General features: G+C 44.6%; 1 protein-coding gene across 1 annotated transcript in view; it reads right to left on the reverse strand.

The window, feature by feature from the left end:
• ARFGAP3 (ADP ribosylation factor GTPase activating protein 3) overlaps positions 1–15803 on the reverse strand; it is a 57799-nt gene that overhangs the window by 10983 nt on the left and 31013 nt on the right. Inside the window, exons 8-11 of the mRNA XM_066358587.1 lie at positions 15037–15083; positions 14290–14432; positions 7667–7795; positions 6749–6871 (exon numbers count right to left, since the gene is read on the reverse strand). Coding sequence (XP_066214684.1) covers positions 6749–6871; positions 7667–7795; positions 14290–14432; positions 15037–15083 — 442 coding nt within the window. The remainder of the gene's footprint in view (positions 1–6748; positions 6872–7666; positions 7796–14289; positions 14433–15036; positions 15084–15803) is intronic.

Consider the following 15803-nt stretch of genomic DNA (forward strand, 5'->3'; position numbering starts at 1 on the left):
GATCTGGGGGGCCTAACCAGGTGGTGACGCAGTAGATAGAGTGTCGGACTGCGATGCAGAGGACCCAGGTTCGAAACCCTGAGGTCTCTGGCTTGGACTCATCTGATTCGAGCAAGGCTCACCAGCTTGAGCTCAAGGTTGCTGGCTTGAGCAAGGGGTCACTTGGTCTGCTGTAACCCCCGGTCAAGGCACATATAAGAAAGCAATCAATGAACAACTAAGGTGCTGCAACAAAGAACTGATGCTTCTCATCTCTCTCCCTTCCTGTCCGTCTGTCCCTATCTCTCCCTCTCTCTGTCTCTGTCACAAAAAATAAATCTGGGGGGATGTTTGTCACTGCAGTACAACCTAGCCTATCTGGACAGCACATGACATCTTTAAGTGGTACCCACTATAGGCTACAGATTGTTTTTTTTTTTTTTCTTTCATTTTTCTGAAGCTGGAAACAGGGAGAGACAGTCAGACAGACTCCCGCATGCGCCCGACCGGGATCCACCCGGCATACAGATTGTATTTTTGTTGGGTCTAGTTCTGCCATGTTAGGTGAGTCACAAGTAATGCTGTTGGGCCTGGAGGGTACGGAGCCTCAGAGGAGCCTTGTCGGCAATCTCTGCCATGTGAGCTATAGAAAAGGCTTCGGTCCTAACAGTAACTACCACTTACTGTAAATGATGCTAATTAGCCTCGGTCTGGAGTTAGATATAAAGCTACGAATTGTTAGGTTGGACCATAACACAGATGCTTCTTTAGTCTGGAGTTGAGTGAACTTGATCTATAAGCATCTCAGAAGAGATGCTGGCCTTTGGGTCTGTTTACACTTTCATTAGCCAAGCATCACTGAGCTGGGCATTGCCCAGAGACCAAACCTCAACAGCAGCTCAGCTTTTGGTCCTGTGTGGTGAAAAAAAAATTTTTTTTTATTCAGTGAGAAGTGGGGAAGCAGAGAGACAGACTCTCGCATACGCCCCAACCAAGATCCACCTGGCAAGCCTCCTACTAGGCGATGCTCTGCCCATATGGGGTGTTGCTCTGTGACTGAGTTGTTTTAGTGCCTGAGGCGAGGCCATGAAGCCAGCCTCGGTACCCGGGGCCAACTTGCTCCAACGGAGCCATGGCTGCAGGAGAGGAAAAGAGAGAGAGAGAGAGAGAGAGAGAAGGTAGGGTGGAGAAGCAGATGGTCATTTCTCCTGTGTGGCCCTAACTGAGACTCGAACCCGAGACATCCACATGCTGGGCAACACTACCACTGAGACAACTGGCCAGGGCAAGAAATATCTTTGACCATGAGCAGCAGGGTTTGCTGGAACAGGACAGAGGTGGACACATTAGAGCCTTAATAAAAAGTGACTGTGCCATTTCAGAATCCACAACAGCTTAGGCTGGGAAAGGCCCAGCCAGATATGCACTCCTTAGAAAGCTGGAGTTCCAGGAGTTCAAAAGGGAGTAGTAGACTCCAGGGCTTAGGTCTTAGGAAAGGAAGAATGATGGAAGAGAATGCAGTGGTTTCCAAAGTGTCACCCAGGCTTTATGCAAAGACTAAGAACAGAAGCACAAGGAGACAAAGTGAGCAACAAGCTCTGATGTCATAAGGAGTCATTCAAAGACCATCTGGGCAGTCAGAGGGGCCTGTAATCAAAGATGAATGCAAAACAAAGAGGCGGGGACCCCAATGAGCTAAGACTTGTTGGTGAGTGGTGGCAGAAGCTAAGAACAAATATACTCTTTTTCCTCACAGAAAAAAAGGGGGAAGGGATAAATCTGTTTAAAGCAGCTAGTGTGAATTTATATGGATAACAGGAAGAAAGCAGACTTTCCAAATGTAGTTTCTGCCTTCTCTGGCAAGATGGTCATTAAGAACAAATGTTGACCTGACTGGTGGTGAATCAGTGGATAGAGCGTTGACCTGGGACGCTGAAGAGCCAGGTTTAAAGACCCGAGGTCACTGGTTTGAGTGCAGGCTTACCACCTTGAGTGCAGTTGCCAGCTTGAGCATAGAATCACAGACATGACCCCATGGTTGCTGGCTTGAGCAATTGGTCACTGGCTCAGCCTGAGCACTCCAGTCAAGGAATATACGAGAATCAATCAATGAACAACTAAAGTGACCCAAGTATGAGTTGATGCTTCTCATCTCCCTTCCTGTTTCTCGCCAAAAAAAAAAAAAAAAAAAAAAAAAAAAAGAAGAAAGAAAGAAAAGAAAAGAAACAAACAAATGTCCCACTAGCCTTCTCTCCAGATAGGACACCTGCAGTGTTCAAAGCATATCTGGACTCTAGCTAGAAGCCGACCAGGCTCTCCCTGTGCTGCTCATGGAGGAGCCCCAAGTCATGGGCTCTGCTTGGAGAAACAACAACCATCCCTACTCAGAGATGAGATCAAGACAATGAAGTGACTTATCACATCAGAGAAAGAAGATTTGAAAGATGTGGGATGCATGTTGGCCTGGAGAGTTATCTTTAAATATTGGAGGAACTTATTTGAAAGGGCCCAAGGGAAAGTACCAAAAGAAAGAACTAAAACCAATTCAATGAGGAATTAAAACCACTTAATAAGTACCTATGAGGGGCTGGCTCTCTGTTAGGTGAGGAGGTGAGGATATAAACAAGGGGACATACTCAGGCCCTGCCCTCAAGGGGCTGGCTGATCTGAGCTCAGACACCCAGGGAGATGTGTAAACCTGAATGTACTGAGGAGGAGGAGGAGGCTGGTTGGGCGGGGATACTGGACATGGAGCATTAGAAACTTCCAGGTTCTTCACAACTCTGAGGTACTGGGATTTAGGATTTTGTAGATTTAATATCATTGTAAGCAAATATTCATTCACAGAAACCGAAGTGCTGAAACATAGGGGCGTCAGATTTTAATAAAATGATTACATTATTCAAAAACAGAAGAGAGCAAGCCACCCTGCTGGGATTCTCCTGATCAGCAAGAGCTGTTCTGTTCTATGCACTGGGGTGGGAGTGGGGAGTCTCTTCCTACCCTCCCTACAGGAGGCTTTCTGTGCTCTCACACAATGCAGGGGGGCACGCAGCAGCTCACTGAGGGACAGACCCATGCCGGGCCAGGCCTCCAGCACTCACTGGAAGGACAGGGCAACAGACTAATGGCCATGGCCCACTTGCCTTTACTCAGAAACACACAGCCTCCAAATCACATCTTCAAATCTCTACTAACTCTAATCTTATGATTTCTAGATGCTAGTCCTCAAGGCTTTTGACTTAATTTTTCCCTCCCACTGTCTTTCTCAACCTTGAAAACATCCCTTAAAACCCCTCAAGAAGAGTACCCTAGTACCACACATCTGAGTTACAGCTACAGACCACTGTCCGGGACCCTGCAGCCACGCTGCTGCTATGAGGCTGATCAAACTGCTCTGGTTTCATCCTTTGTGCCCAATATATAATTACATTGGCTATGTCCTGGAAATAATGGAACTCAATAAAAAACAAAAAACAACCAAAAACCAAAGGTATGGTTGATCTTATTTTTAATAGAAATAGCACTCTTTCATAATTAATAATATTCAAGTTCTAATGTGCTAATGAATAATTTGGAAGCAATGAGAGCTCTTCATGGAACTAATATGCTTGCTTTCTGAAAGTCCATGTGGCTGTGACCTCACTGCCAAGTACTGATAGCGCCCTGTCCTACTCACAGTGGTTACAACCAAGGACTAGGCAAGGCAGGTATGTTCCTCTGGTAAACAATGCAAAGCCAAGGTTTGGCAGGAACCCAGCAAGTGTGGTCTGTATAAAAACACCATTTGCTCCCAAGTTTCAACCCACAAATAATAGTGTCATAGCAACAAAGGCCTTTCAGGCTAACGCTTTTAGCCAAAAGCTTTTGGATAAGAAGCTGGCAGGACCCTGAACCTGCCGGTGAGGGAGGGGAAGCCCACAGGAGCCTGTCAGTGACTGGGAGGAACAGGGGATGCTCTCCAGAGGTTTCTCAGGGTGGTCTCCCTTCCCCATTCAGTCACCAAGCAGTAACACTGATTTAACTTGAAACTTACATTCTTCACTTTCCCAGGCTCAGCTGTAGGAGCTGCTGGTGAGCAGTGAAATGATCAAGGGGTGTGGAGGAGCCCGTGAGGCGAAGGTAGAACCCGCATTGCCCAGAGTCCTCCCTCACTAAATGCACACATCTGACATGATCCGACCTGTATGCAGCTTCCAAACCAAGTTAACGTTTCCTTTTACCCTGTGGGAAATGTATTTAAATACTTTCAAGAGGCATGATATTCCCTCTAAGTAACTGAAACCTGGTGTGTTACACAGGCAAACACGAAACCATCCGGTCGCTGGAATACTCATGGGGTACACCACTGAACTACTAACTTTTGGGGGGTAAAATATCTGGACTTAAACTAATCTGAAGCTACAGTAGGAGAATTATTTAAGGATAGTACTCTCTAAGAACTCTACACGGAGAATAATGAAATATATAAGTGTTACGTACATGAAAATGCTTCGAGCCTGCGTGACTGCCACACAAGTCTACAGCCCGAGATGGCAGTGACGGGAACCTCCTTGGGATCACCACCACTAACAACAGGCACACACTCGATTTCCCCAAACTGCTCACTTGAAGGTGGTCCTCAATGTAGTTTAAGTGTATGACAACAGTAATTAAACACTGAGACTGAGTCACATATCTCTTGAACTGGGTTTCTAAATAATAATAGCAGGTAAAATAAGATTAATGATAGACAAGCACTATTCCAAATGCTCTATTTGTATTAACTCATCTGACTCTCGCACCACCTCTGAGGTGGATACTCCTTGTGTCGCTAAGTTACAGATGAAGCTGCAGCACAGAGAAGTTAAATAACTCGGCCAAGGTCACACCGTCATTAGGTGGCAGAGCCAGGATTCAAATTCAGGCCCCCTGGCCCCTGGGCCTATAGTCTGACCCCCAGCTTCTCAGCCAATGCCCCGCTCCAACAATACCCCAAGTTTACTCAATGCCTTCTTAACAGGACTCTCCCTGTGCTGGTCAGGTTGTTGGAGGAACCTCACAAGTGGGATGATTCAAGTTCAAACCTGTTCTCCCTTTCTGTGCAGGATGCTGGGACCTGAACCAGCTGCTCTCCACCGTCAGCTTTACACCTGAGCTCAGCAACTTGTCTGGCCAGATGGTTAGAGTGCTCAGGGACAGGAAGAGGCTTAATCCTGGGAGCCCCTCAGAGTGCAACTGTGTTTTTATTAGTAAATATGCGCATACACAGAGAATTTACTAATACTCTGCCCTGCCGATTGGAGACTCCTGCACTGGTATTCTGAAGCAAGAGGTCAGCTGAAGGCTCAGCTGTGAAATGGTCCAAGTCTGGGAAAAAGAATACAGCTTATTTGGGAGTTTGCACAGTTCTCCAACTTCCCGTTTTATTTATTTATTTTATTATTATTGTTATTTTTTTTTTTTTTTTTTTTTAACAGAGGCAGAGATAGACAGGGACAGACAGACAGGAACGGAGAGAGATGAGAAGCATCAATCATCAGTTTCTCGTTGCGCATTACGACTTCTTAGTTGTTCATTGATTGCTTTCCCACATGTGCCCCGACCGTGGGCCTTCAGCAGACCAAGTAACCCCCTGCTGGAGCCAGCGACCTTGGGTCCAAGCTGGTGAGCTCTTTGCTCAAGCCAGATGAGCCCGCGCTCAAGCTGGCGACCTCGGGGTCTCGAACCTGGGTCCTTCCGCATCCCAGTCTGACGCTCTATCCACTGTGCCACCACCTGGTCAGGCTATTTTATTATTATTATTATTATTGTATTTTTCTGAAGCTGGAAACGGGGAGGCAGTCAGACAGACTCCCGCATGCGCCCAACTGGGATCCACCCAGCACGCCCACCAGGGGGCGATGCTCTGCCCATCCGGGGCGTTGCTCTGCTGCAACCAGAGCCACTCTAGTGCCTGAGGCAGAGACCACAGAGCCATCCCCAGCGCCCGGGCCATCTTTGCTCCAATGGAGCCTTGGCTGCAGGAGGGGAAGAGAGAGACAGAGAGGAAGGAGAGGGGGAGGGGTGGAGAAGCAGATGGGCGCCCCTCCTGTGTGTCCTGGAATCGAACCCAGGACTTCTGCATGCCAGGCCAACGCTCTACCACTGAGCCAACCGGCCAGGGCCCAACTTCCCGTTTTAGATGAAATTTTCTACCTTATTATCAAACATTTTAATATTAGCAGACATTGCCCACTTACAAGTGTTTTCCTATTTTTTCCAAAGAACACCTTTAACTCTTTTTTTGTTGTTTTTTTTGTTTGTTTGTTTGTTTTTTTACAGAGACAGAGAGAGAGTCAGAGAAAGGGACAGACAAACAGGAATGGAGAGATGAGAAGCAGTCAATCATCACTTTCTCATTGCACATTGTGACACCTTAGTTGTTCATTGATTGCTTTCTCATATGTGCCTTGACCGCAGGCCTTCAGCAGACTGAGTAACCCCTTGCTGGAGCCAGCGACCTTGGGTCCAAGCTGGTGAGCTTATTGCTCAAACCAGATGAGCCCGCGCTCAAGCTGGGGACCTCGAGGTCTTGAACCTGGGTCCTCGGCATCCCAGTCCCAAGTTCTATCCACTGCGCCACCGCCTGGTCAGGCGACACCTTTAACTCTTAATAGCCAGAGCTATTAAGAGCAGTCATGTCAACTGATTTGTATTTGCTCCTAATACAAATAAACTAATCAATTCATAGCAATTGCAGTTTTGCAAAAGAAAAAGAACATTTTAAGGGTAACTTTCAACATATTACCTTGAGCTAGAAGTAAAATATGAATCATCGTTGTCATCGCTGTACTTTTTTCTTGTTTTTCCGGTGGTTGGCGTTTCTTGTTCAATGGTCTGCATATCTGAAGTTGCTGAATGTGAAATACCACTTGAGAAAATAATAGAACGGAAAAAATTAGTTAATTTATAAAGATACTTGTGTCCACCCAAGAATATTTTTTTTTTAATTTTTATTTATTTATTTTTATTTTATTTATATTTTTTACCGAGACAGAGAATGAGTCAGAGAGAGGGACAGACAGGGACAGACAGACAGGAACGGAGAGAGATGAGAAGCATCAATCATTAATTTTTCATTGCGCGTCGCAACACCTTAGCTGTTCATTGGTTGCTTTCTCATATGTGCCTTGACCGTGGGCCTTCAGCAGACTGACTAACCGTTGCTGGAGCCAGCGACCTTGGGTTCAAGCTGGTGGGCTTTTTGCTCAAACCAGATGAGCCCACGCTCAAGCTGGCGACCTCTGGGTCTCGAACCTCCACCCAAGAATATTTTAATCAGTACCCTCAACAAAAATAAACTGATTGCTGAGGTTAAAAGCATGAGCAATAAAAAGCACTATTTTCATTATTGTTTTGTTGTAAAAGCATACAAAAATACTGGGCCTTAGTGAGAATTGTAAACTCACTACACAAAACACAGTCACACTCCTCAGTTCTGCCTGTGGCACCCACTGGCTGACAAGTCAGACCTATTTCATATTTTCTAAGAACCAAATTTAGAAGTTCGCAAGCTATATTGAACACTAAAGTAAAGCAAAACAATCGAAGAAAGGAATGACTAGTGAGAAAATTACTGCTAAAGTTGAAAATAACAGGAAAATTCCATCCAGGGTTATTAGCAAACTGGTTTAAGTTCTGAAACAGAAAGCAGAGCCTCACATACCTTCTGCAGTTTCCAAATCCCATGCCGAGCCTCTCTGACTCCACCTGCTTTCTCCCACTCATGGTCATCTTTTCATCTTTCTTCAGTTGAATTGCAAGATCCTGATAGGCTAATCGTAAGGACGAAACACTGCCAGAAAACCAAACGCTCCTTAGTTCAGACTTAATTCTGTGTTCTTAAGTTAAAATACTAAGCAAAATCAAACATGTTACTTATACTTTTAGCTTTGTGCTTCTTTCCATAATTAACAATTATGAAGGCAAGCTGGCATTTAAAATTCTTTTTTACTGATTTTAGAAAGAGAGGAAGAAAAAGAGAAAGAGAAACATTGATTTGTTGTTCCACTCATTTATGCACCCAATGGATGATTCTTGTATGTGCCCTGACCAGAGATCAATCTACAACTTTGGCATACTGGGATGATGCTCTAACCAACTGACCTATCTGACCAGGGCAAGTTGGCTTTTTTTTTTTTTTTTTTGACAGAGACAGTCAGAGATAGGGACAGATAGACAGGAAGGGAGAAAGATGAGAAGCATCAATTCTTCATTGCAGCACATTAGTTGTTCATTGATTGCTTTCTCATATGTGCCTTGACGGGGTGGGGGGGCTACAGCAGAACAAGTGACCCCTTGCTCAAGCCAGCGACCTTGGGCTTCAAGCCAGCAACCTTTGGGCTCAAGCTAGCAACCATGGGTCATGTCTATGACCCCACACTAAAGCCAGTGACCCCGCGCTCAAGCCAGATGAGCCGGCACTCAAGCAGGCAACCTTAGGGTTTTGGAGTTGGGTCCTCCGCGTCCCAGTCCCACGCTCTATCCACTGCACCACTGCCTGGTCAGGCTAAAAGTCTTTTTTTAATAGATGCTCAAGAAAATTTAAATGAGTTCATAGCCACTTTTTGGTTGCTGCTGAACCTACATTACTGTCCTACTCTGTAGTACCTATTATCATATTACGATAACCTATAATACTTATGTATAACAATGTATACCAAAATTATTTCTATATAGGATAGTAAAAGCAGAATTTCTTAGTTGGACTGATATTTTATTATACTGCCACATTATATATCAGAATATGAGTTTAGTCTCATTGGTTTTCCTTGGTTTAAGATAAAATATAGACTTGAATTTCCAAATAAATAAATCAAGATGCGGTTACTAATTGCAAAAGATGCTTCAATTTACAAGGAAGTTTTCCATAGGTTCTCTTTATGTAATTGGACCTCTCAAAGCATTGGAAACGAAATAATCATTCCTCTGCCAATAGATTCTTCTGCATTTCCAGTCAGAAACTGAGCATGTTCATCAAATACCTGTTACAAGTTATGCACCAAAAGGGGAAAATAGGTGTATAAAACACTGTCCCTTACTCTCGGATTTCTAAAAATGCTATACTTACTTTTTCATAAAGAAAACTATGCCAGGCCCTGGCTGGTTTGCTCAGTGGTAGAGGGTAGGCCTGGCTTATGGATGTCCCGGGTTCAATTCCCAGTTAGGGCACACAGGAGAAACACTCATCTGCTTCTCCACCCCTCCGCCTCTCACTTTTCTCTCTCTCTCTCTCTTCTCCTCCCCTCCTGCATCCATGGCTCAACTGGAGCAAATTGGCCCCGGGTGCAGAGGATGGCTTCATGGCCTCCACTTCAGGTGCTAAAAATGGCTACGGTTGCAATGGAGCAAAGGTCCCAGATGGGCAGAGCGTCACCCCCTAGTGGGCTTGACGGGTGGATCACGGTCAGGGCACATGGGGGAGTCTGTCTCTGCCTCCCCGCCTCTTACTAAATTAAAAAAAAAAAAGACGAAAATTATGCCCATATTAGCAATAACGAAAGTATTTTATCACATTAGTAAGAGAGCAGCAAAACTTCAGGGCCCTGAGCCTGACCAGGAGGTGGCGCAGTGAACAGAGCATCGGACTGGGATGTGGAGGACCCAGGTTCGAGACCCTGAGGTCGCCAGATTGAGCGTGGGCTCATCTGGTTTGAGCAAAACTCACCAGCTTGGACCCGAGGTCGCTGGCTCGAGCAAGGGGTTACTCGGTCTGCTGTAGCCCCACAGTCAAGGCACATATGAGAAAGCAATCAATGAACAACTAAGGTGTTGCAATGAAAAACTAATGATTGATGCTTCTCATCTCTCTCCATTCCTGTCTGTCTGTCCCTGTCTATCCCTCTCTCTGACTCTCTGTCTCTGTAAAAAAAAAACAACCCACTTCAGGGCCTGAAAAGTAGTCTATCTACCATATTGGTATTTCTAAGTGACCATCTATTTTATAAAATTGTGTAAAATGTCATGAATTCCTCATGAGCAAGTTATATGTATAAATTCTATAATATAAATGCATTTCTGTGTAATTGAGTAACAACAGATTTTCTTGCTAGGAAAAAGTAATCTTGCTTTTACTGTTTCCTTTCTAAATGAGTCAAGCAGGATTTCTTTGTTTTGTTTAATTGGGCGGTTTTTTTAAAAAAGATTATTTGATTTTTAGAGAGAGGGAGGGGTGAGGGAGAGAAAGAAAGAGAAGAAAGAGAGAGAGGTATCAAGTCGTAGTTGCTTCATTTTAGTTGTTCACTGATTGTTTCTTGCATGTGCCTTGACCAGGCAAGCCCGGGGTTTTGAACTGGCAACCTCAGCTTTCTAGGTCGATGCTCTATCCATTGGGCAGTTTGTTTTTTTACTATTAGTCCTACAGAACAGGTTACTATTAGTCCTACAGAACAGGCAATATACCCACTTTATTATTCAGAAAAAAAACCCTCTTTCAAGTGTAATTTTTAGAGGGAAACAATATAGAGCTATTTAAAATCATGAATAGATATAACTGTAGCAGCAGATTCTTCTGGAGAAAATGAATGGATGGGAATGAAAAAGTTCTGCTGGAAAAAGCTGCCATGGGATGGGGTCTGCCACCCACTAAAAGCCTGCACTTCCCCACCCAGGCTAATGGGACATGTGCAGCTCTGAAAGCATTAATGGAACTGAGAAGTCAGGATGCGGACTTCTCAGAACTGCTGGAGACCTTCCCAGCACCAGCTCCAGGGAGGGCTTGCAAGACACTCAAGATAAAGCGGGGGGGGGGGGGGGGGGGGGTGTTCTGCCTCTTCTCTCTCTCCTACTAACTGTGCACAGACACCTCTGAGGATGGCCCGAGAAACTGCCAGAAAGGCTAGAATTAGGCTACTGCATGGACAGCTTAGTTTCACAGTCTGATGATACAAGGAACAACGCTGTTCCTGGCAGTTTGCTGAACTGAACTGACTTTATTTACTCTAAGTTAATAACCGCATTGACCTGCAGAAGAATCATATCCCACACTTCTACAGCTGGCGAACACCGGTCTGGCGAAATGGGACAGTGGTTTGGGCACAGTGGTACAGCTTTCCCGAATAGGGCACAGAAAGTTGTCAGAACTGGGTTCCCAAATCAAATTCAAAATACCCCGTGACCTGCCTCTTTGCTTTTATAGTGTATTAAACAGTCCTAATGAAAGATACAAGTAAAGGCTGCTGTTGTGTCCAATATTAATAACCAGTCCCCACCCCCGATATGCAGGAAGGGAGCCATGGCTTCCGTATCCCAGTCTTTGTTCTCACCAGGGACGGGATCGGATAGGCTCTCTGGGAAAGGCATGAGTGAGCCACCTGACAGAACCCACTCCCAAACATCAACAGAAACCATCGAAACACTCAGATTTAACCTCCCCCCCTTCCCAGGGTCAAAAACCTAGCTTACTCAGAGAAATTAAAATGAAGTCTGAGACAAATACGGTTTCACATAGATCTTTTCAAACTATACAGGTGTGGATAAAAGTAGGTTTCCAGTTATAATACAAATAAATGATACAATAATTAATAATACTGTTTCACAAACAACTGCAAACCTACTTTTGCCCACCCCTGTATTTGACCCAATTACAGTTTAGTGCTGCCCCCTGTGTCCTATGAGTTAAATGACAGTGAGAAATAAATCTCAAATTATCTGGGCTCACTTTACAAGTGCCACTTAGCAAACTGCTGGTGTGAAGAGCAAGAGATCACAATGATAGAACACTTACTGCGTGCCAGGCATTGTTTAATGTGCTCTAATGAGCATTAGCTAAGTTCATCCTCAAAACCACCCCATAAAAAAATAAATAAATAACTGTTGTTTCCATCATTCAGTCTGTAACTACTCAAGCTAAGGCTGATGAAATACACATGACAGTAAGAGGCCACATGACGACAATACAGACAGACAGACACAGGCTGCCAGCCACCTGTCCTTTGCGGCATTCGTGCTCCCTGCTTCCTTTACGCCACTCACATGTGCTTCCCCGATGCCCGGTTTCTCTTGTTTTCTATGCAAGGGAAAGGCTCTCAGGAGCTGTGAGTGTGGCTTGACACTTGTCTCCTAAATGGCCCCCTGGATCCCCGTATCTCCTATTCTTTCCCATCTGGATGTCACTGTCACACTCACTTTCCCAAACACACTACCTTCAGCACACCCTCCTCTCGGACAACCAGCGAGACACCTGGCCTCATTGCGCCTGCACCACTTTGTCCCTCCACCTCCTCCAGCCCAGGCCAAGCCCCTGGCAGGAGGATCTTAATTCCCTCTTCTTCCTTCTCTTAAACTCTTCCTTTTCCCTCTCCTCTGTGTCGAGTATGACTCAGACTCCCTCAAGGTCCGGGCTCAAAACCTCTAGAGACCACCATTCCTACAGCCTTCCCTCATATATTCAGAATTTAGTCACCATGATACTCACCTCTTTAAAATATATAATTTAGTGATGTTTAGTGTATTCACAAGGTTGTGTGATTATCGCTACCACCTAATTCCAGAACATGTTCATTACCCCTAAAATAAATACCATACCCCTTAGCAACAACCCCCTTCTTCCCTGCCCCAGCCCCAGCCCCTGCCCCAGCCCTAGCAGCCACCGTCTGCTCCCAATCGCTATGGCTTTGCCTGTTTCGGACATTCCATATATATTGAACCACACAGTTCCAGCACAAAATTTTTAAGGTTCATCCATGTTACATGTATCAGTACTTTATTCTTTTATGGCTGAAAAATAATATCCCATGCCTGACCAGGCGGTGGCGCAGTGGATAGAGCGTCGTACTGGGGTGCAGAGGACCCGGGTTCAAGACCCCAAGGTCGCCAGCTTGAGTGCAGGCTCATCTGGTTTGCGCAAGGCTCACCAGCTTGGACCCAAGGTCGCTAGCTTGAACAAGGGGTTACTTGGTCTGCTGAAGGCCACGGTCAAGGCACATATGAGAAAGCAATCAATGAACAACAAAGGCAGGGGTCCCCAAACTTTTTACACAGGGGGCCAGTTCACTGTCCCTCAGACCATTGGAGGGCCAGACTATAAAAAAAACTATGAACAAATCCCTATGCACACTGCACATATCTTATTTTAAAGTAAAAAACAAAACAGGAACAAATACAATATTTAAAGTAAAGAACAAGTAAATTTAAATCAATAAACTGACCAGTATTTCAATGGGAACTACGGGCCTGCTTTTGGCTAATGAGATGGTCAATGTCCGGTTCCATATTTGTCACTGCTAGATAGATGTAACAAGTGATGTGACGTGTTTCTGGAGCCGTGAGGCGTGCATCCCACGTCACTGGAAGTAGTACTGTATATGAGCGATGCCATGCTTTGCGTCTCTCACTGACCAACAATGAAAGAGGTACCCCTTCCAGAAGTGCTGCGGGGGCCGGATAAATGGCCTCAGGGGGCCGCATGTGGCCCGCGGGCTGTAGTTTGGGGACCCCTGAAGTAAGGTGTTACAACGCGCAATGAAAAACTAATGATTGATGCTTCTCATCTTTCTCTGTTCCTGTCTGTCTGTCCCTGTCTATCCCTCTCTCTGACTCACTCTCTGTCTCTGTAAAAAATAAATAAATAAATAAAAATTAAAAAAAAAAATAGAACTTAAAATAAAAAAAGCAATCAACTTAAAAAATCATTTAAAAAAAAAAAATATCCCACTGCATGTGTAGACCACATTTTGTTCATCCATTCATCAGCTGATGAACACGTGGGTTGTTTCTACATTTTGGCTATAGGCATTAACACTGCTATGAACAATCATGTACAAGTTTTTGTGTGGACATATGTTTTAATTTCTCTTAGGAGTGGAACTGCTGGGTCATACAGTAACTTTTCGTTTAACTTTTCACATGGCCACCAGGGATGTTAAGGGTTCCAATTTCTCTCATTCTCACCAACACTTGTTACTGTCTGTCTCCTTAATTGTAGCCATCCTCGTGAGTGCAGGGGTGTTTCACTGTGCAGTCCCTAAGACTAGTGGTGGTGTATGCCTTCCATGGGCAAACACGTCCTGACACCTGCCTTTCCCTTCCTGTTAACATCATCCCTGTCCTGCTCTCACTTGAACCCGAATCACTACTGCTCTCCCTCACCACAGTCTCTCTCTTCTAGTCTACACATCATTGAAATGTTTGTTCTCATAAAGCTAAATTTTGCATTACCCTACACACACACACACACACACACACACACACACACACACACACACACACATTTAGAAAAGTAAACCTGGGAGTTGTTTCATTAATAGCTTCATTCACTAAACCATATCACTGTAACTAAATTAAACTTACACCGACTCCTCCTTAGGTGCCGTCCTGGCCGGGTCTTCTCGTTCCTCCTTCATTTTATCTACAGCTTGCGCCTGCTTTTCAATGTCATTAAAGCATGTATTTGTCAGCTTCTGGGCTCCCAAACTTCCTTTCTTGGCGCCAAGCTAGAAGATATGTAAGAATATATTATACCCAAACTGTGTAACAACTTTTGTGACAACAGCTACCATGGCAGGCACTGCATCAAGCACCTCACACCTGTTCTCTTCCTTGGTCCTCATAACTCTAGGAGGACAGCATCGCTCTTCTCTCCAGTTTACAGATGAGGAACCGAAACTTCTGTGACTTGACCAGGCTCACACACAGCCCGTTAGGGACCCCGTCAGGATCCCCAGCCTGGCGTTGGCCCCAAGAGTAGGGGCTCTAAAAGGAGTCATGGTATCTGAAAGCTCAATGGACGACAGGCCTCCAGGCCTCACGAGAGGGCGTTGTGTATAGAAATGAAACCATGATAGACACTCCCAGGGAACCTCTGCTGATTGTTTTTATAATTTGGCCATGGACAGGAGATATGTTAAACACCCATTCTAGAAAAATGTTCACTTGGTATAACATATCCAAGTTTAACTCAGTATATGGTATCCAGGCTGTATTTATTACACATGTTGTGCCTCAGAATAAATAACAATAAACTGACAAGTGTGGCTTTCTCAAGTGTGTAAGCTATTTTAGAGCTGGACTATCAGATATTCTACATATCATACTTACTCCTCTTTTGGCTTGATTTGGTTTCTTTTTTATGATAGAGGAAACCTCTGTCAAAAAGTAAAAAGTAGAAAGTCAGACCAATAAAATACATACTTTTTCTCTTTTTAGTGTGTCTTTTAAAAAATTCCAAGACAGTCTATATTTATTAAGAGACTACCACATTTTCCACATTTGTTTACCATCCAAAAGACAAGTACAGCATCGGGCTTACAGTTGTTCATATGGAAAATACAGTAATTAATAAATAATAATACCTGTATAAAAATAAACCCTGGGCCCTGGCCAGGTAGCTCAGTGGAGAGAACGTCATCCTGGTGTGCCAAGGTCATGGATTCAATCCCCAGTTAGGGCACGTATAAGAGGCAATCAATGAGTGCACAACTAAATGGAACAACTAAGCGGAACAAGTTGATGCATCTGTCTCTCTCCCTCCTTTTCCCCTCCTCTCTCTCACTGACTCCATCTCTCTCTCTCAAAAAAAAATAAAATAAATAAGCTATTTCGTGAATTCACAACTGTAAATCCCCCTTTGCTCCACCCTGTACATGAGTGCATTTTGGAAGAGCAGAGCTTCATCAAAGTGGGGTCCTCAGTGTTTCACGCAGCATCCAAACTCAGAACGTGTATGCTCCAGACACCACACTGAAGAGGAATTGGGAGCCTACACGGGCCCTGCCTGTCGCTTCCTCCAGGAGCATGTCTCATATACATTAGAACACACTCTCCCATTAATCTCTACTCTTTAAAACTTCCAAAATTCTTTTTTT

The sequence above is a fragment of the Saccopteryx leptura genome, chromosome 1 (assembly GCF_036850995.1).
Source record: "Saccopteryx leptura isolate mSacLep1 chromosome 1, mSacLep1_pri_phased_curated, whole genome shotgun sequence".
Taxonomy (NCBI): Eukaryota; Metazoa; Chordata; class Mammalia; order Chiroptera; family Emballonuridae; genus Saccopteryx; species Saccopteryx leptura.